At 36.6% G+C, this 22,904-nt stretch overlaps 1 protein-coding gene across 3 annotated transcripts in view; it reads left to right on the top strand.

Moving 5' to 3' along the window:
• Positions 1-21,868, top strand: part of LOC111508474 (nose resistant to fluoxetine protein 6) — a 68,515-nt gene extending 46,647 nt beyond the window's left edge. Inside the window, exons 8-14 of one of the 3 annotated variants that reach the window (XR_012467124.1) lie at positions 2,103-2,296; positions 4,755-4,869; positions 6,442-6,622; positions 8,958-9,100; positions 11,441-11,561; positions 16,930-21,697; positions 21,755-21,868. Coding sequence is in view for 2 of the 3 variants with exons in the window: in XM_074181630.1 (XP_074037731.1) it covers positions 2,103-2,296; positions 4,755-4,869; positions 6,442-6,622; positions 8,958-9,100; positions 11,441-11,561; positions 16,930-16,949 (774 nt within the window). In the remaining variant the exon portion in view is untranslated. Of the gene's footprint in view, positions 1-2,102; positions 2,297-4,754; positions 4,870-6,441; positions 6,623-8,957; positions 9,101-10,181; positions 10,956-11,440; positions 11,562-16,929 lie in introns of those variants that run through there. The other 2 variants (XM_074181630.1, XM_074181631.1) reach the window with 2 other exon arrangements.
• Positions 21,869-22,904: the final 1,036 nt, after the last annotated feature.

Genomic DNA, 22,904 nt, shown 5'->3' with positions numbered 1-22,904 from the left:
TTCTTAGATTATCGTGACGTTTTGCATCAGGAGTTCTTGCCACATGGTCGTATCGTTAATTTGGAGTTATGCTCTGTTTATGAGAAGAATACGAAGAAAATGTCTATATTGTGGAATATCAATTCATGGCTTTTGCATCACGATTTTGCACCTGCTCATGCCTCAGTCACTAGATTTGTCCCCTGCAACTTTTTCTTGTTTCTGAGATTGATGAGAGAGACCCATGAAATGACGACGTTCTGCGACGATAGAGGGGGAAAAAACCCTATCGCTGAGTGAGCTCATGGATATACCAAAAAGGGCATTTCAGAACTGCTTCGTAAATTGAAAAAAAAAAATGTTGATATGAGTGTATTCATATCTGGGGGCAGCGCCCAATCTAGGGGGGCAAACCGGGCAATTGCCCGGGGCGGCAAACATGAGGGGCGGCAAAATTGAGGGCGGCGTGGCGTCGGCGGCGAAAATCTGAAAGATGGTTGAACAAAAAAAACCACAACCAACACAAAAGTTGTAAAAAAATCTGTTTTTAAAATCTGTTGTTAGAATATAATTTATTTTTATTGACATCAATGAAATTTCACATCATATTTTATTAGATTATGAAAATAAAATGTGGTCACACTGCATCCTTCAAGCTGTGCTGAATGCTTTGCACGATGGTGCATACAGCACGATCGGTCATAACGGCAGTGCGCGGGCGCGGACGGACAGCAAAATGCATGGTGCGTACAAGCCTTTAGTTTCGTAGGAATGGCAACACTGGTTGCATGCAACGGGGGATTCCACTAGGTCTGTCTTCTTATCTATAAACATTCAAAGATACTAATACATTTCTTTTCCTTACGCTAGTCAGTTTCAGTTTCTTTGTCAGTTTTTATATGTATGATTTTTATATTAAGTATTTCTGTAAGTCTAAGTAACTCTTTTCCACTTTTTTTTTAATGAATATCTCAAAACGAAACTCATTTTGTTTCATTAATATCGGCAAGGACTGTTTCTCTTTTCATAAGTTAAAATTACACCATCTATGGAATAACGCATAGGTAAAAGGCGGCAAATATTATTTTGCCCGTAACGGCGAAATAGCTCGATCGGGCGCTCTTTGAGGGGGACTACTCGGAAAAGAAAAATGGAAATTGATGACTTAATAAGTATTTATTGGGAAAGATGAAAACCGCGTATGTGTGGATTTTCCAAATGCAGAGTATTTCTACTATCGTTGTTAACTTGCTCACTTTGTTTGTTAAAATTGAAATAAATGATATTCTAAAAGAGTTTTCTTCTCAAAATTTTATTTTTTTTTTGAGAAATTGATAATTTTGGACAAGGAATAATTTTTATGTGTTTTACGTTCAAGACATGTACAAATTTGTGTTGAGCTAATTTCAGTCTGGGTAGACAAAATTGGTTATTGGACTACAAATCTTTTCTGAAAAACAGGGAGTTTTTAAAAATAGGCTGAAAAAGTGAAAAAAATGAAGAAGTTACTTGAAAATGATAATCTGAAAATCTGACTTATCACTTCCATACAGAAGTATGCAAATCCAGAAGCGACTTGAAAGGCACTAGTTCTTTGAAAGAATATGACTCCAAATATGACTGAAATATGACTAAAATTTATTGATTGGAAAATGTATGGTCACAGAGTATGATTTAGAGTTTTCACAAATAATTCAATTATTGACGGCTCAATGACACACTCGACAAAACTGATACAACTGTCTTATTTCGAAAATAACCAATGATAATGTAATGGATAGAAAGATGTTATTTTTCAAACATATCACTTGAGGACTGATCGCGATGTCATCTAGGCACTGAAATTAGCTTTATTCAACAATGTTATCGTTGACAACAGCTGGGCCGAATTTATAGGTAAGGTTGATGAGTGTCAACTCTCACGTATTAGGAACGGTTAACTTTCAACCCCATCAGTTGTTCATATGGTACAATACACCTTTCCCGAAATAGACTGTTTGTATCAGTGAGATTTATTGTCCCAAATAGCTATGTACTTCATTTTCGAAAATCATTCTGTTGTTCAATCTTGTTTTTTTTTTCGATACAGAAAAAGAATTAACATTGATTTGAATATTTTTCAGTGTATTGTTCATACTTGGTATCTGTCAGCCGACATGCAGATGTTTATTCTATCACCACTTGTGATTATTCCTGTGGCGATTATGCTACAAGATACGAAAAAGCTGAGGAGGTGTATGGTGTATTTACTGTGTCTGAATATAGTACTTACTGTACTTCCTATGGTGACTAAACTTGTATTCAGAGATTATGGCAAGTGAGTATACACTATTGATGCATTTATAAATGAAGTTTGAATTTCAATATTTAAACATTGGTTGACAACTTTTGATCGTCTATAACAGAGCTAAATAATCTTTCTCCTTATTTTGAATTGAAACTATCAATGATGAGAACCATAACTATAACTACATCACAATCAAATATCACAATTGGGTTTCAAAACTAAGGTTCTAACATGTATATAGCTCAATATATTTCATATAAAACCACAATACATTTACGAAGATGAAAATGAGTCCAATCTCTTTCCAATCTCGAAAGAGATTGGCAAAAAAGCAGAAGAATAGAAGTAAGTTTTTCATCGAATCAATATGTTTTGGGAGAACTCAATTTGAATTTCGACTTTGTGCTTTCGCCAGACACCGACTTCACTTCGAAAATTGCAAAAACCTGAGAGTAATTTCCAAAAGTGGCACTCGTTGAAGAAACTCGGAAACGTACTGAAGTAGAGATCAAACTGAGTCTGAAGACTGTATCGACGAAAGATACATACGTACTAGGAAAAAATATTTCGAATTAAAATCTTGAATATTCATCTTTCCCAACTACCTACACCGTACGTTCTGGTATATGTCTGTCGGAAAACAACTACTTCCCCGGCTAATACCACACTGGATATTGAATTATTGGTAGCAACTTCCTCAATTCAAATGTAACACATTTGTATACCTATATATACCGTTGTGAGTTTATTCAATACACCCTTTACTAAAAATGAACCGTTCGCGAGATATTCATTTCTTCACTCAAAAAACTAGGTAGTCGGCTCTCTAGTGGTTTTTCCATAAAATTCAGAATTTTGATGAAATACATGAATGAGTTATTATTGATTTATCAAAATACTTCAGTCCATCGTCTCGTGGGCGTAACATTCCCAAAATGTTACACATTTTCAACTCTGAATTCCATAAAAAATATCCAATTAATTGAGAATTACCCAGTTAAAAATTATTTTCCTGGAGCCCTTATTAGAAAAATAATTTGAAAAAGAAGTTTGTTTCTCCTCCCAAAATACAGGGGTGAAACTCAAATATCACAAAATTCCATTCGTAGAAAATTTATCTGATAAACTTGGAATACTACTCAGTACCGAAAACTAAAAGTGGCCTTTTCAAATGAAAATACAGTTGGAAAGCATTTTTTCTCGAAACAAAAACACCACAAGAAATACACAAAGCGTGAAAAAACGCCACTATTTCCTTTCGATAAAGCATACTGACAAACTCATAGTTGTCAATTTACAGACAATGAATCCTATTATTATCCAAGATACAGCTTATCGACGGTCATCGCGCAAAGCTTTCCTAGATGTACTAGTAGAACGATGTGGTACCAGACTAACCCACAAAGTGTATCGAAAACCCACACACACACACGCACATATATAGATACTTGCACGCACTATCAAACCACCATCCTAGTCAGAAGAGAGGAGTCATCTCCACTCTAACGGAACGGGCTCAGAGAATATGTGAACTAGAACATCTGGAGAGGGAACTGAAATACCTTGAAGTGACCCTGAGATCGAATGGATACAGTGCCTCCGAGATCAGGAAAGCCATGAAACCGAAGAGCACCACGGTTCAAAAAGCGAAAAAGGATCAGATGGTTGCACGCGCATATCTACCGTTTATCCCTAGGGTCACGGATAGAATTGGAAAACTATTGGATAAACAAGACATCGAAACAGTAATCAAACTCACGAGGAAGATACAACAAAACCTCAGGTCGACTAAAGACAAAAGAGACTCATTATCAGCAGCAGGGGTCTATCCCATACCGTGTACTTGTGGGAAGGTATATATGGGAACCACCAAACGATCCATGGGAACGAGACTGAAAGAACATAAAAGAAACTGCAGACTAGGACAGCGGACAAGTCAGCTGTGGCAGAACACGCGCTTAGTGAAGGAGACCGCATAATTTTGTTTGAGAACACAGAACTAATTGCCCCCAACCAGGGATACTATAGCCGACTGGTACGGGAGGCAATAGAGATCCACAAACACATGGAAAATTTCAACAGAAGAGAAGAAGCTGTGAACCTCAATCGAATATAGAACCCCATTTTAAGGAATTCGAGAATAACGAACAGAATGGGAACAGGCAGCAAGATTGTTAATGTTCCAGGTTCAAGTACATGTACAGATACAGGTACCAATATAACTGATTACCTGAGAAGACATAAATTTGCTCCACCAAGCCTAAAAGTTAGTCATTGAACAGCAAGCCATGATGGTTAAACCTCTGAAGAAGCTAGCCACTTGCGCCAGCGAAACGTCAGGAAGAAATTTCAAAAATCAACGTCTTTCAAACTCGAAAAACAATGACACTTGCATCATAATAGACTAAAAAGTAGACTTTCGTGAATTTATTCATTAATGTGAAAAATTAACGAGTATAGGACTTAATGAATTTTTATGTGGTTTCAGTAATTACGATACTCATTCAAGATTGGTTGATTACTTCATTGGTGTAATGATGGGAGTTTTCATGAGGGAGCGGCCAAATACGCCATTTTTATATAACAAAGTGAAGCATAAATCTGTAAGTATTGATTTTTATTCAAAATGAATTTTATTAAATGTGAAGAGAGGTTTTCCCAAACTGAAAGAATGGTCATCATCATAATAACGATTTTTGTACCACCCTGCCAGGCATTATTTTCCAGTATTGAGGCATTTGAAATGCATATTCATGATTCTCCCTATTCAATTATTCAATCGTTATTGTGAAAGTGGGATCAATCCCCATCATGTGATATTGGGTAATTAATTACTGGGTATTTTCTGATATGATAGTTTTTATTAGCATGGGGATGAATGGAAAACCCCAATTTTCATTACATATTATGATATAAAATGATTTGACATTAAAGAATCAATAAAATTGAAAAGATTAGCTAAAAAATAACAAATTTGTCAAGCAAAAAAAATTGTAATTACAATGAAATGAAATACAAGCGATAATTGAAAATTGAACAATTAACGAGAAATTAAAATTAAAAGGTTTCAAAGCAAGTTTTTTCACGAAATTAGGATTGCTAGTATCCACAATCGTCTTCGTGTGATGACTGGACTTATTTCTATAGGTCATCCGAGGGTTTTCACCTGTCCCCTCTTCCCTTTCTCCGCTTCATCGGTTTTAGCGGGAAATGACCGTTTGGTGGGAGTTGGCCGTTTTCCTCTTGATTATAGTGTATCTATGCTAGTTTGGCTAAATGCATTGCCGGACAAAATATATGCGGCTTCTTTGAATATTCTCTTAAACCAGTGTACCTCCTTGTAGATGATTTAAGCTTGAGATCACTTGATGATATGTTGATGAGTCCAAACTGCTATTCCTGATTTGCTGGTTTCTCCTCGCTGCGTGTAATATCTATGCTCCGTAAGGCGAATCTTCAATGACCTCTTAGTTTCACCGATGTAGGATTCTCCGCACTCATAGGGTATCTGGTGAATGCAATTCTTGGAATCGCGGTTCGCGTTTGGTGGCCTGGTTTTCGTGAGGCTGTTCTCATATCTGAAAATATACTTGGACCCAATTCTTCTTATCCTTTTTGACAATCCTCTGGTGAAGAGAAATGAAAGTACTGGTTGTGATGGCTTCTCTTCCTTGTGAAGCTCTTGCTGTCTGCTAGTCAAAGTATGTTCCACCTAGTTACTTCTCGATACCTTTCTTCGTATTGCAGAGCCAGAAAGCACTCCCGCCAAATGGTCAGCTCCCGCTAAAACCGATGAAGCGGAGAGAGGAAAGAGGGAATAGGTGAAAGCACTCGAATGACCTATAAATAGTCAGCTCTTGAAGTCCAGTCATCACCCGAAGAAGACTGTGGATACTAACAATCGAAACGTCGTGAAGTAACTTGGATTGAAATCTTTCAATTTCAATTTTCATTTCTTATCAATTGTTCAATTATCAAATGTGGCTTGTATTTCATTTCGTTTTAGTATCAGTTTTTTTTATTTAATATAATTGTTATTTTTTTTCAGCTGATCTTTTAAATTTTGTTGATTCTTTCAGGTATTTCAAATCATTTAATATCATATTAGACGATGGGAGTCCAAAATGTAAACTATATAATTGTACATTAAAATAAATCCATGCAAATTATTTCAGATTGTAAACTTGACGATCTGGATAATAATTTTGTGTGGAATGTTGACTACCACTATATGTTATCAAGAAGTGGAAACTCACGAGGCATACGAAAATAAAGCGGTATTCTATAGCTTGATGAGACCAGCATGGTGTATCGGATTGAGTTGGATAGTCTATTCTTCGTTTCATGGATATGGAGGTAATAATTACGAAAAACAAATCAGTAGATCATTGAAGTTATTAATTTTCTAAGTTTACTTGAATATCGAAATGATTATTTGTAATTTTGTGTTTTTTATCTTCTGTAGATTTTATAGACAAATGAAAAGTTGACTTTTCTCTCAAATGTATAAAACCTGAAGTAACTGTCTATTTTCTTTTCGAGAAATATCTGGTGAGAAGTTCATAATACGTAAGATTTCCCGAAAATTGTTTCCTTATCTTTTTTGCGTGTATATCTTTTGAGAATCAGAAAAATAAACAAAGCTTGATCAATTCTTTGACGTATGTCGACGAAAATATAGGTGTTCGCACTTGGGACCTTGTTCTCAAGTAAATATTTTATATTTTGGAAACGAATTCAATTTGTGGTTTTGTAATACTCCAACAGATTTTTTATTTATCTTCATATGATCAAAGAGCAGTAAGAAACATTGACTCCCAGCAAAAAAATTATTTCACTCTGTCAGAAACTCTTACGAGAAATCGGCATTGCTTTGTTTTCGCCATATTTAAAATTTCTTTCCTACGTATGAGAATTCAAACTAAGTTATTATTAGCAAAAAAAATGCGAATTGCATATTACAGGTGGTTCAAGATGAAAAATATTTGTTTGGGTCCAATATATAGCAGAAAACGATGCAGAATATTGAAAAAAATCATTTCTATAGGATGCATTTTATATGAACAATTCACCAGTATAATCATTATTATTGTTGGAAGAAACAAAATCAGAATTATAACAGTAAAATGTATGGAGGCTTCAGTTGATATATTTCTGGAAACTGCAAAAACTCACCAACTGAACTATCGTTACTGACGTGTGATAGTGGCCGATTTTTCAAAGCAAAATTATCAAACAGAAAGTTCTAATATAATTTGAAAGTGAATCAGCAAAGTGTGAGGTGAAACAATAGGTAACAAAAATACTATTTCTCAGAAGAATAGCAACTTTCACATGCAGATAAAAACAGTCATCTTAACCTCGACCAATATCGAAATTGATATTTTTACTTTCAGACACCGTTAAGCAAATCAATGAATATGTTCTGGTATCTGAATGATTATTTCCTGTCGCCAAAAAATCACTGACTTGCCTACTTCCTCACCTGTCAAAATTCATTCTACAATCAGATTTATAATGATGATGTTTTGGAACCTGCATCATTACTTGAAAATTCTATAATGAAATTAAACGTTCTCACTCAGAAAGTGAGTACTGAAGAATTAATCAGCTAATTTCGCCGAATTCGATACTAACTGCTCATCTTTGCCAATTCAGATCCACTGAAAGTTTTAATTTCATCTGTTTCACAAACAGCCCTCGATCACCACGATGCAAGTTGGCCGCCAAATGAAATGATTTGATAAAAGAACCGAGAATATTCTGGCTCGTGAGTTTCGTTTATGGGATCACTGAATAAGATACCATCTTGTGAAATTGCATCTCCATTCTGGAGATAAATAAACAATCAATAATCAGGTTATACAACTGATCTTCAAACAATATTCAAATTCAAAATGAAAATAACTATCTGTTCATAAACCGACCAACCCTCTTTTATTCATTTCGCTTCAGTGTCTGCACTCAACTCTGGCGTAGGGGAAGGGGTCGAAACTACTTTATATTTTTGAGAGATATCATATTACCACCCAAAAATTTGAGCTTTGGATTGGGGTATATGATGTAATCAACTGTCACTTATAGTCCTAGATGCTTTTTTATCAACAAAAGTTCATCACAATAAAAGTGAGTTCTTAGTAGGTCCTTAAGTGTTTCTTCTCAGTATACAGTATAGTATTTTATTGCGAAAAAAGGGATGTTTCGTGTGGCAAGCTTGGAAAGTGACGGTCGACTCGTAGGGTGCGATTTTTCCAAGGCATTCAACTATGTCTATCACGACTTTTTGTTACCTATTTTGTACCTTCATTATTCATCATATATGTGATGGATTTTGTCGATACTTGTTGAAAATTCATAACTTATTCAAGTAACAGTTCATTTTGAGATTTCCACTGAATAGTTAACACATCCGTCATACGTGTTTCGCTATACAATAGGTTCCTCAATCGTTTCCATACTGACTGAATCCTACTTGATTTGTGCTTAATATAATAACAGCTTGAATCATATGACTTTCCACCTAGGTAATAACAAATAACGTTACCTGAATTGAGTTGAAAACTAATTTGAAAAAATTATAATTTTGAGCTTCCAGTAAAAATTTAAATTTTTTTGAAAAACGAAAAACTTTCTGAGTTTTTCATTCTGAGCCATTCTGGTAGGCTTTTCTAAACTATTTAACTATTTTCAGGTATTGTCGACTGGTTCCTTGCGAGGCCGATTTTTCAAATTCTGGGAAAGTTATCATACTGCATGTATCTGGTACATGGATTAGTTATCGTGTATAATATTGGAAACATACGTACAAGACAATATTTCAGCATCTTAAATGGGGTGAGTGCGTAATCAATAGAAAAATTCTTTTGTTTTGGTTCCTGAGATCATTATCAGTCCTCCTTCCATCAAAACATTCGTGTATACGGTGAGGTCACGATGTAACGGATTGATTCACTGTACGTAATGCAGTTGAAAAATTCCGAATTGGGTCGATTTTCATGTAAGAAAATACACTTCCTCAATGAAACTCCTCAACTGCCCCTTCACTACCCTAGAGATGATAGCTCCCCTGTAACAATTTCAAATAGAAAAAAGGGACGTGTGATACCGTGTTCCAGAAGGGTTCTCAATTTTGTGTTCAGCAATAAAGCACTTTCAATATTTTGGACCTGGACACTCTAGAAAAAAGTAACTTCATTTCATACGAACCATCAGCTCTCGAGTCAAATACCTGTCACCCGTCAGTTATCTTGTCAAAATAGTAATATCGGATTTCTTCATGACATTTGAATGTCTGATGGATTTCAAATTTATGTTAGTTCGCTAGACCTCGTTAATAAATTGTAGTATCTAATCGTTCCTTAAGAAATTTCTAAACCTGAGACCCGAAGAATGGATATATCATAATTGATTGAAATGGGTGATAAAACAAAAACACATTCTGAGGTATGCAAAGTATTTTTTTCTTGGCCATCACATTTCACAGCCTAAGGTGAGTAGAACAAAACAAGAATGTCGTGGATCAAAATTGAATGTCGACAAAAAAGTAGATGTATTGTTAACTTTCGGCAAAACCCACAAAAACTCGAGAGAAGTAGCTGGTGATAATCATATAAGTAAAACTTCTGCATTGAGAATTTTGAAAACACATGAATACCATCCATTTGAAATTCAACTACATCAGGAACTGAATCTGGATGATTGTGATCCCAGATTATTCATTTTTCGCATAAGGCAACTTTCACCCTAGGTGAACGTTTGCAAAATTGTCGACATTGGTGTTCGCAAAATCCGCCTTGGATGAGGAAAGGTCACAATCAGTATGCTCTTTGGGCTGGCATACTAAATAACAGAATAATCCAATATATTGCTTTGCTGACGACAGCACACTTGTCTCATAATTCCATTAGGATTTCAGGACATCGGTTGCGGATACACATCTTCACCAGCAGCAGGAGGTTGCATATCCTAATGAGAATTATAGAATAGAGGTGAAAGTAACGGCTTTTCTCCAAAAAGATAAACGTCTTCGAACTGGATATAATAATGACAAGACACAAAAATCCGTTTTCTGCATAGATAAGTTTGTTGGGGCTTAAAATAGATTTTTTCAAAAATCATGTCGCTGGAATTGCAAAGCCTGCTTCTAAAAAGTTCGATCACGGCATCAACTTTTGATGGAACACCACAGCAACTTTTGATGCTCCATAATGCTGTTGGATTGTTGGATTCCGTCCAGAAAATAGCCATCCCCCTGATTGGAGTCGCGAACATCACCTGCAACCTTGACAGTCGAAAAGGTTGCCAATAGTGTGACATCACTTGCCGCTAGGAGGACGCTATCAATTTTTTATTAGAAAGGGTAGTCTCCTGAAATATCGAATGAAATACACTTCAATTGTCTATAAAGTCACTTTCACTTTTCAAAGTTACTGATGTTTGAATTTGGGACCAGGAACTTCGTAACTTCGCCACCCAATGTCGAATTTTTTGAAATGAATATTCATTGGAAAGAGAAATGAATGAGCGACACATTGTGCAATAGATAAGTGTTGATGTAAAATCAATAGAACAGGTTCATTTTCTTCCAACTTCGTTATTATGTATCTTATTCTTTGCAAAATCTGTATTTTGGAATGTTTCTGAGAAAATGCTAGCACAAGTTTCTATAATTATGTCTCCAAGTAAGTTTGATCCAACAACTCCCTCACAAGACAAAGAAATATGGAGACGCACCACTTCGTTGGAAAACAATCGGATTTTCAAATTCATCTTGACATACCTACAAGTGATATAAATTTTGTCTCCGTTAAACCAGATACGATATTGAATTGTTGTATTGTTGATGATGTCACATCATTCATTAATACTTTCATTCTAAAAATCAGATTTCATGCCTTAAAAACAATGAAATATTGCGGTTTTAACAATAGCCGAGAGAAATGTGTTTTCTATGACCAAATACATTTCAGTTACTAGAAGCAATTGTGACTTTCAGCAAAACACTATGGTTTTCTGTTCACCTCCTTCTATAAAGAGTATATTCGTGTTTACTGACAATTACCCAAATATTTGAATCTTCAAAAATCCTGCATTATCAAATAGCATGACTCAATGTTGGTATGAAATGATATGAAAATTGTCAAAATATTCAATAATATCAGTTTTCTCTTCCAGTTTTATCAATGGTGTTCTCACGTTATAGTTTCTGTTGCCTTGGCATTCGTTTGGACACTAGCCTTCGAGTCACCGCTTATGATCGTGGAGAAGTTCATAATGGGTCATGTTAAAAAAACAGGTATTGATATTATGTCTTTTTCCTTCGATACATAACATATTTGATAGTTATTTTCATGATGTGATATCCTTCAAGTTACCACACAAGTTTGCAACATAGAAGGAAACAATTCACCTTTTTCAGCGTGATAGACTATATATCTGTAATGATTGAGATGGTATTTCAAACCAGTTTTGTATAATTCTATACTTTTTCTTGATTACAAAATTCTTTCAGGAACAATTTTGTGACGATTTTGAATTGAATTTTTGCAAACATGTGATCTGGAAGGTATTCAATAAGTTCTTGTATTTGAAAAATATTTATGAAATCAAGTGATTGAATTGTGATGATTCATGTATCAGGTCATAATAAACCAACTCAATTGAGTAAGTTCAAAGTATGTGGAATTGGAATTCTGGTGGTATAATGATTTAATTCCATTGGTACTAGGCGGTTAACAATATTGAGAACGTTTTTTGGGGAAGAAACGAAAAAAATATGGGAATCTTCCGAAGAAAGGAAAAAACCATCAATTTTTTTGGAAGATTCGCACATTTTTTAGGTGAAAATGGAGAAGTAGAAAGCCAAAACTTTTTTCCCAAAAATCAATGTCTCCTGAAAATGAACCCCATTTCCAATTTATCATTTTTTGTGTTTCGCTTCGTTTGTGTTTTGATTTTTTTACAATCTGGAAAATTACTCAATATAGATAAAGAGATTTTTTTCGAGTGCATTGACGGACAAGCTGTTCTCCTGAACAGATTAAAAAACAAAATGTCAGGTTTCAGGTGAGAAATCTAAATATTATAATCACTCCTTAAAAATGATGATAATTATCACAGCGCATGTTATGAGTTCCGATGTATGTTTATTTCATTCGGTCGAACAGGTCTAATGTCCATAATCGTTGTAAAACTTTGATAGTTGTCTAGTATGTGTGATTGATGACTTGTTTACTTTATGGTAATTCATGATCACTTAAATGAAATGAATAAAAACACTTTGGTCTATAGTTGCCTAGCCTGAAACATTTTCATAAATTGAGGGAAATAATTAAGTATTGTATCCAGAGTGAAGTTTAGTTTGTTGAAATATATCCAATTCCATACTTTCGAAAAATTTTCTAAATATATGTGGAAAATTTCATGAAATTTCGAGATCGTAGATCGAGCGATTTCCTCTATTGATTTTCAAAACTATGTAACTACGCCCATTCAGATCGATTGAGCTCAGTTTACGAGGAGATATGGTGAGATCATTTCTAGACCATAGGTTCAATAGGTCGAGTGACGCATTTCTGTGTAAAATATTTTCTGCTCCCATTGTTACTTGATAGTTCGTACTGAAACCTCTGGCTTGAAATGAATCAACTGAAAACACTTTTCCAACACCAGAACAAAATTACGATGTCTCAACTTCTTTTTCGCTAACCATGTTAGCGTCCTCAGGATATCATTATGACCTAATTTTACTACAATGTTAGTATTTTAACTGAAAAGGTATATTTTCAGGAGAGATCAATTTTTGGGAAAGAAAGCTTTTGGCCTTCAACTTCTTCATCTTTATACAAAAATGTGGGAATCTTCTGAAGAAAGAAAGAAAGCAATCAGTTTTGAAAATTATCTCTTTACAAAAATTTGTAGATCATGCAAAGAAGTACTTTTTCAGACACAAACTGGTAAAAAAAACCCTTTCGAAACCGCTTTTTTCATATAAACATCGAATTAGACTAAAGAAAAATACTTTCGAAACAAATACTTCTATATGAACGCTGAGTTATATGAAAAACACTTTTCTCTGTTTCGTTAGTATTTCGAATATTCGTAATGGGGTTGGATCAGATATCGTTCGCAGGATTCCAGGATGAAAGAAGTAAAATTCCACCCACTAAAACACTGCCATCCTCACTGCTAGACATCCGATGTTTTTCCGTAAGACACTTGCCTTATCAGCTTTTCAGTAGCAAGTACGGATAACATTATAAGAAAAAATACTCATTCATTCATAATTACGACATTTCGTCCCGGAACGAGTTGAATTAATTCACCCATGTCGTCGATGACAGTACGAAAATAACATTCAATCGCTTATTTGATCAAATCCCAGCCATATAAACAGGTGGATCAGCATATACTGGTTCACCTCCGCTCCCCTCCCCTCCACCTGTTTAAGGCTAGCAGACATCGAACAGCGTAAGTCCCACGGTTGGAGCCCAACAGAAGCTTGTGAAAGCAACCAGTTGCTACTTTCGGAAGCTCAACGGGATGGTTAATCTTGCGAAAGTCATCAGGGCGATGAATGACTTGTGTAAGCTGATGGAGAGGGCCCAAACCCCCCTGGAAAAGTGGAATGAGTTCGCGACGTCTGCGGGCGGTATCCATGAATATATTTTCTGAAGGCAGGTATGCTGAATGTGAACGGGACTGGCAACAAATACTCCCGTGTTGTCAATTTAATTCACACACATAAGGTGGATATAATGTTTCTGTATGAAATGAAACTTTGGCAGGAGCATAAACTAAAGCTACGAGGCTTCATCACCGTCCGGATAGATCGCCCTGATGCAGTGAGAAACGGTGAGGTAGCTATCATTATCAGAAAAGGTATCGCACATATGCAGATACCTCTGCAGCGTAGTAGTATAGAACACGTGGGTGTTAAACTCGCTGATGGTACCTGTGTATTTGCAGTGTGTAATCGGCCGGATGGACACTTTGCTCCCCACGGCTTGGATAACTTGTTGAGCATTGGCAATAATGTAATGATTGTGGGAGACCTTAGCGCGTGAGTGGAACTGCCACAATCAATCTGACGTCGACGGGAGGACTCTGTGGGAGTACTTCCTGAACAAAATCAACAACGAATATCCAGATGAGCCGACCCATTATCCATGGAATGGTTCATCACCCACCACTATCAACCTTTCCTAAATATAAACGTGAGAGACCTGGGCGAAGTGGTCACGATGGATGAACTGAGCTCCGACCACTGTCTGGTGCTCTTTAGTCTTATTAGAGCCGGCCTCAATAAGAGAAAAGTAAGTGTGACTTTAGCAGCACCAACTGGAGGGTGTTCAGATCGGCTATGAACGGTTTGACCATGACAAAGAAGATAGGGGTCAAAGGGCATCGAGATATATCCTCCAACTAGATATTGTTGAACTCATCAGGGAGAAGAACATGCAGCGAAAAATATGTCAGCGCACATGAGACCCCCTCTATAAGGATCACATGCTGAGACTTGTGGTGGAGGTCAATGAACGCATCTCTGAGTTCACCAATGAAAGGTGGCAGGATAAGCTCAAGAGTCCAAGTGTGCATGACCATTATTTGCGGAGGATGGCCAAGAGGTTGTACAACCGCTTCAAGGGCATACTTACTATACAGAGGGATCAAGTACATGCGGTAACGGATCTCCAGAAGGTTCAGTTGTTCGGGGAGTTTTTCGCCGGTGTCCACCGTGTGAAACCTGATGACTGCATCGGGCACGAGAATACCATCAGGGTCGCTGACATGGTCAAGAACAGACACGTTCCGACCATGACGAAGCAGACCCTACCAGAGTGGATTACTAGCTACGATGAGATTGTAGAGACCATTAAGCATCGGAGGAAAAACAAAACCCCAGGGATTGGTGGAATCGAGGTGGTTTTACTCCGCAATCTCCCTCGTTAGGTTATTGTATGATTAATGCAATAATTAAACACCAACATTACCCAAGCTGTCTAAAGCGTGCGGAGGTGGTGCCCATCCACAAGGCCGGTAAAGCTAGACACCTGATTAATATCTATCTCCCGATATCGCTCCTCAGTGCGATAGCGAAGGTCATCGATAAAATACTGCTAAGTAGACTTCTTCGCCTAGAGGGGAGGATGGAAGTTATACCATAGAAAAAATTCGGGTTCCGACAAGGTCAAAATACGACTTCTCAACTGATCCGAGTTATTCACGGGATGAAGAAATTTTTCCATCAGGGAAAGAAGACAGTTATGGTTCTGTTGGATATTCGGAAAACCTTTGACAAGGTGCGTCGCCAAAATGTGGTCGGCAGTCATGACTTTATTCGTGATTAGGATTCTTGAATCCTACCAAACCAACCGAAATTCTCGTGTGAGAGTGGTCCAATTACCCGATTGAAGCAGGTGTCCCGCAGGGGTCCTGCCTATCATTGCAACTGTACGCCTATTCTGTATTCTGCAGCCTAAGAGATCTCCTTTACAGAGACTCGGAAGGCTGCAGACTAAGGTGCTCAGATACATTTCATTGTTTGATCTGTTAGATCTGGATGAAGTGGAGACAGTCACTGAACATATCAGGAGGCTGTCTCAAAAATTCTTCAAGTTCTCTCTGCTGAAAAGTCCACTGAAGAGGAATGTCACGGCTATTTGGAGTTATTATAATCAGCCCCGTAAAAAATATTTTCCAGTACTTCATTTACGTTACGTTGTAAAACTGAAGTTTTGCTCCAAAGTTCAAAATCTATCAATAATATAATGTAAATCTTCAACTTGGAAAAATTTGTAGATCAACGAAGGTACAATTAGGAAACGTGCGAATTATTGTATGTTCAACTATTCAACGCAACGGTTGTTGCGTGAGTCAGGCAGACTACTTGTTTTTATCCATCGTCACCGGCTCAGTCGAAACTAAAAATATTGGTCTCACAGTTTCAAGCGGTCTGAATAATGTAGATCTTTGAAAATATTTTTTTAAATTTTGAATAAAAGATGAAGCTGGAACCTCTGGCGTAGAAATAATATCATAACAAGCACTTTTCCAATCACAAGTAATGCAATACTCTTCTCGAATATTGCATTTCTGTTATTCGGAAAAATGCTTGTTTTGAATAAATTTTGAATATTTGCAAAATTTTTTGGGATATTTGAAAAAGAAGAATCCCTTATAACCAAGTCAAATTTTGCGAAATGACATCAATAAACTACACTTCGTTGATATAGTAAAGTTCCTCTTTGAATAATGAAGATATGTTCAATATTTCGAAAATATAATTCGATTAACGGTGGTAGTTTCAGTTACAATTTTTGTGTTTACAATTGTTTATTACTGCTTTCTTTTTAGGCCAAAGTATTACGGTGAAAAATTCATTGGAAGTGACTGATGATTTATGAAATCCATATGAAAATTGATAAATGGCATTTCTTTTAATTTCCACTATTAGAGGTTCACGAAACAGTACACGCGTTCCGCTATATAATATCTTTCTCAGGTAGGATCTGCTCAAGTAAGCCATTGTATAGCGAAACATTGTGGTGAATTTATAGACCTTTCATAGTGAACATCAAAATTAATCTCATTGGTTGATACAATGAAGAATTTTTCGGCTCTGTATCTTGCCTATTTCATTACTGAATCTTTTTGAATTTCAGATAAATCAACCAAAATATAAGGAAGCCACACTGAAGACATATTTATAGAACATCGCAAAATGTCAAAACCAGATAATACTCAGCAGTTTTCAACAATTTTCAAGGATCATCAAGAAGTCGATTTTTATATGTTGATATTTACAAAAACCCATTTTTGGTGCGCTTTCTCTAATTCAGACATTCTCGGAGAATGGAAGACTGAAAACGTTTATAGGTTATGGTTTCGAAAAAATATGTCAACTCGATAATGAAGTGATCAAAAAGGTTGAATTTAAATATTTATCATATGAAATTTATATATATATATATATATATATATATATATATATATATATATATATATATATATATATATATATATATATATATATATATATATATATATATATATATATATATATATATATATATATATATAAATACAGATAGAGAATTTATCGAGTGTGTATGATACAAATCAAGAGTGTTGTGTCCACGAATTATTTCATTCTTGATTTATATATATATATATATATATATATATAGATATAAATATATATAGATATAGATTATTATCGAGTGTGTATGATATACATCAAAAGGGGGAAATTCGTGGACAGAACACTCAAGAAATATGGAGGCAAACCGCGGACACGTGTTTCTGGCTATTGGCCTCATCAGCGCGGTGCAGCCAATTGCAAAGATATACAACAACTGGTTACCAAAAATGAAATAACATCACACATGCACGGTGTCACCAACAGGAGCTAACCGCACATTTGTGGTTTAAATTAGAAGACCCAGCATTCCCAGGCATCATCTAACATCACCACATAGGCAGCTATAGCTACCTGCGTGACTTCCGGGTCCAGGATATAAATACATAGATATAGATTATTATCGAGTGTGTATGATATACATCAAAAGGGGGAAATTCGTGGACAGAACACTCAAGAAATATGGAGGCAAACCGCGGACACGTGTTTCTGGCTATATATATATATATATATATATATATATATATATATATATATATATATATATATATATATATATATATATATATAAATTTAAAAATATATGTTCTAGAATATGCAAAAAGTATCATTCGATTTTTCCAATATTTCAAAGTTTAATAACCCTCTAATGACCACTCTTCTCAACATATTTTATTGTTTATAGACTGAAGGTAATGTTTTCCTTGGATTTCCATTGATTCTCAGAATACGCTGAGTTTTTCATTGAATTTTGTAACAGAACATACACAGACCTTTTTACACGCTTTATATCAGATTCACCTGTATGTATGTATGTATGTTTGTTTATTTGTAACTCTCAAGCTCGGGATCTGTATTTGACAAAATTATCGACATTATTGCTTGATCTATTCGCGGGTAGATGGCACAGTACGTAACCTCTTTGTTATGATTCGAACTTACTTTACATGTATTTCTTATTTGAAAAAGTATTTTTTTTTATTAACATGCACGCCTGCTGCCTTATTCATAACCCTTCTTTGCGCGCCTACTGCCTTGGGCTTAGTAGCTGATTTTCAGGCTCCCTCTCTGGAATCGGAAAATATTAATGGTCATGTTCCTAAACAATATACGGCTGATTGATCCCAAAGTTTAGATGAAATGAATATAGTTCAAAAAGACTAAAAAACATGATTTTAAAAAACATCGAACTGAATAGTTGAATTTTTCTTTCTAATTAGCTCAAAACAATAACAAACGAAAAATACTATTATCATTGTGAAAAAAAACAGGGGCACTTTGTGCCATATTTTTTTGTATATGAAGCACCCGTCGCTTTTTACACTTTACACAGTAATACTACACACACAGACATGTTTTATGTCTGTTTATATATATTTTAAAATATGTTTTTTCCGTTAAGCAGCTATCGCACCCCTACGAACGACAACTCTCAGAAGTCGAAACTTGTGCGAGCTGAGGACTGAAGAGGTCTTACCTTTCATCGTGTGATTCTTTACACGGGTTGGACGATAGCAAGTGACAATCGAGTGTTCACCCTGGGGCTTGAATCATCGACTCACACATCGGCCGATTGACTGAGGGAACAAAGCACTCACGTCGAACCGCCCGGTTACCTGAGCAAAAACTAACCAGCAGCTTCAATATAAGTGAAAAAAAGGTTGGTTGAGAGAACACGACGAACTCAATCAGCTGAAAAATGCCTTCAAATGGAATGAGTACAGCGAAGGAGAATTCGAGCGGGCATACGACCGGAAAGAGTGAATGCCAAAGTAATCTCAGCTGGGCTGGTCGAAGGAAAAGCTTTTCTTTCCTATGTTGAAAATATTACAGTCCGGATTGAGAGAATCAACACACACGAATAGGTACCTGAACGCAAATTCACACCACCACCCAAAACAAATTCACGCGGTGGCAAAAACACTCATTACACGTTCGAGGAGGCTGGCAGACAACGATCACAGACAAGAAGAGTTGAACACCATCGAAACAACTCTGCAAATGAATAACTACTCAGAAAGAAGTATAAAAGCGGCGGCCAAGACCACTCGGAAACAACAAAAAACTCGAGATACACCGGTCACAACAACCACACTATCATTTATTGCAGGAACAACAGATAAAATCAGCAGAATTCTTCGCCGACACAACATATCAATTTCGTTCGTACCACAACGGACTGTCACCTCACAAACCACAAGAGGAGACTAAATCATCTGTCGGTAACAAATAAGACAGATGGGTATCCGCGGCTAAGCTAAACAGTGGAGACGGGAGTGGGTTAAACAACTTAGCAAATTTCAAATAGATCTTAATGGGCGCCAGGTAAATTTAATCCTCCAGATACCCTAAGTAACTCACAATATCAATAACTTACCAATTAATATTGGAAATAAAAGATAAAGATCCCCAATATGATTTATTCAGTAATCCTAACTTACATGGATTAACCAACAACGCTTCTAAGACAACAATGCAATATTCACACTACTACGCGATGTTCAAATGTCCATACAAGAGCGCGGTGTATCTAACCACGAATTCAATCAGCCATAAATTACGGTAGTAACGACGCTCAAAAAAAACTACAATACGTCGAGTAAAACTACCACGAAAATTGAGTAGGTGAAATCGTAAATACTAGTATCGGATGGTAAGACAAACTCGTTTGCGTCGCGTGAGCTCAGGCGTAGGCGCATCGGTGTCAATCAGCAATCGTGAAAGGAAGAATATACCTCAATTTCCGTTTCACAAATATCTATGTCAATCAGGTATCAATAAACAAACTATTAATCAATAAACGATAAACAAACACTATATCAAACAGGTATCAATAAACAGAAGGGCAAACAATTATTTAAATATCTCAGTATAGCACAAATTTTCAAATAAATCAATTATAACTTGCGTGCTCCTTTTGGGCCACCCGGTATATGGTGTTAGGCTACCCTGTAGTATGGCGGAGATGGATCACCCTGTAGCACCGGAGATGGATCACCCTGTAGCACCACCAAGATAGATCACCCTGTAGCACCGGTGGATCACCCTGTAGTACGGCGGAGATGGATCACCCTGTAGCACCACCAAGATAGATCACCCTGTAGGGCACGACAAGCTGGACCAGTAATGGATCACCAAATAAGATCCAGAAAGAAAATAAAGGAAAACAGGAACCCTTGACGAAGACAAAAAAAAGCAGGAAGAAAAACCCCTGGCCAAGGGGTTTTCTATACGTTTCTTCGTGTGCGGTGCTCTGCACGGAAGTCCTACTGGGACTTGATGAGTGACTGAGGGCCTTCTGTTTCTTATGAATCTAATTTCGGAAATCCTTCCACCTGGCACGAGTTCGGTAACCACCACAAATCCTCAAAAGAGCTTAAGTTTCAGACTGCAAATATCCACACCAAAATGACCAATCAGTCTTCCACTATACAATCCTGACTTGTAGAAATAATCCCCGTGAAGGATGGCACAAATACAACCAAATATATCCTACAATCAGTCTGATGGTACCCTTTGAACTCCGAACCAAGCTCACCGAAGGCTAACTTCCAAATACTAAGCGACTGCCACATCTGACAGCTAACCAGTTGTTGCCACAGTGCATCCAATCTACACTACAAGCACCAAGGGGGCGCTGTGCACAACATCATACATCTATCAATTCCTCCACAGCCACTTGAGACAATATCAACAAGTCCATGACCCATCAAAACTCCTTCTCAAAGCAATGCAACCCTTAAACAACCCTTGACAACTTGAGTAACCGATCAATCCCTCACCCGTGAACAACTGTAGAACTAGTTCGGTGTAAGTCGACGGAACGATACTACGAAAGTTCGGCAGATGTCAACCAACAGCTGTCTCTTAACCTTGTTTACGAATATTTACAAAATATATTGTTCCAACCTATTTTCAACTATTTACCAATCCTTATTCATGCGATGGAATAGAAACATACAAGGTAAGTCGCCACATCCTTCCCTTTCAGTACAAATATTAGAGCATTCGTATTATTCAGATTATTTACCGAAAATATCAAACAGTATTCAGAAACCCAGAGGTAACTAATATTGTTTTTCAGGCGATATGGCTCTAATATGTCAGTAAACCTTCTGGAAGTGATGAATAACAATCTATGCAAGAAATATTCTCGGAAAGGTATAGGGAATAAGGCAGACAGCGGCTGAAAAAAATGATAGGTGAAGAAAACTGAGAAACAAACAATAACAACTATTTCAACCTAGCGAGGAATTTCGGATCTCCAACGTCGATTGGCAATAGGAGAATGCGTAAGTACTGGTCAAGCAGTTAGTCAGGGAGCATACATTTATTCTTATACATTTCAGGTATGGTTTTCTATGGAACGGAAGATTCCCATTACTATGATGTTAAATGAATAAAATGAACTTGTAACTGAATTACATTGTTAATATCCTCTGAATAAAGATCTTAAAAGGTAAGGTAGTGTTTTTGAAAGGTCACATAAGAGCAGTTTGATCTAGTGCTAAATTGAAACGTAACAACTTCTTTGAAAATGTAGGTTGGGCACACTGACAAACCAGATGTGTCCCTAGCTGTGACGAAAAGTTCGTCATCAATAAATGACAATTCTGTCGATTCCATAGTAAATAAACGAACAATATCTACAATATTTACAAGTAAATTTAGACCGTTACAATTCCCCCCTTGCCTCAAGAAAATTTACTAGCGTAAATTTTCATCAGCGCTAGCTGACTTTAGGTCTTTCGCGTTCCATATCCCCTTATAATTACCGTCTTCATCTCTTAATTCATATGTCCACGGGGATACCCTTTTTTTAATATAAAAAGGCCCGACAAATCTTGGCGCTAGCTTAGCACTAAAATATTTGTCCGCCTCTGATACCACAAAATTCTTCCTCCAAACGGGTTGATTTGGCCAAAATTCTTCACTCCTTCTTCGAAGGTTATAAGTTTTTTCATTCTTTCGAGCAGCCACATCTAACCTTTTCCTTATCTCCTCAAAGAGTTTTCTAAATCCTTCAGGCCTCGAATCTTCAGCAGGTTCACTATCAACCAATAGATTTTTCCTCCGAGAGATCTCCTCTCCGCACAAAACCATTGAGCGGCCGAAATTCACGAAATATGGAGTGTGGTTAGTCGTCTCATGTCGAGCCGTTCTCAAGGCGCATGATAGCTTGGGTAAGTTGAAATCCCAGGTCCTGTGATTATCGGACACATACATAGCCAACATTGACTTCAATGTTCTGTTCACTCGTTCAGTCGGGTTTGCCTGAGGATGATAATGGGCATTATACCTAATTTTCACCTTATATTCTTCCACGAGTTTTCTCATCTGTCGAGATCGGTATTGCGGCCCATTATCGCACAAAAGAATTCGGGGAACTCCATATACCAGAAAAACTTCCTCTTCGATCTTTCTTATGATGATTTCTGCTGTTGACGATCTTAGCGGAAAGACTAATGAAAACTTGCTAAAGTAATCTGTTACGACTAA

This window comes from Leptinotarsa decemlineata, unplaced genomic scaffold (assembly GCF_025532065.1).
Source record: "Leptinotarsa decemlineata unplaced genomic scaffold, Ldec_3_MD MMD2_tig00026314_RagTag_RagTag, whole genome shotgun sequence".
NCBI classification, from domain to species: Eukaryota; Metazoa; Arthropoda; class Insecta; order Coleoptera; family Chrysomelidae; genus Leptinotarsa; species Leptinotarsa decemlineata.
Note: the sequence above shows the minus strand (reverse complement) of the source record. Positions and strands in the feature narration are given on the sequence as shown.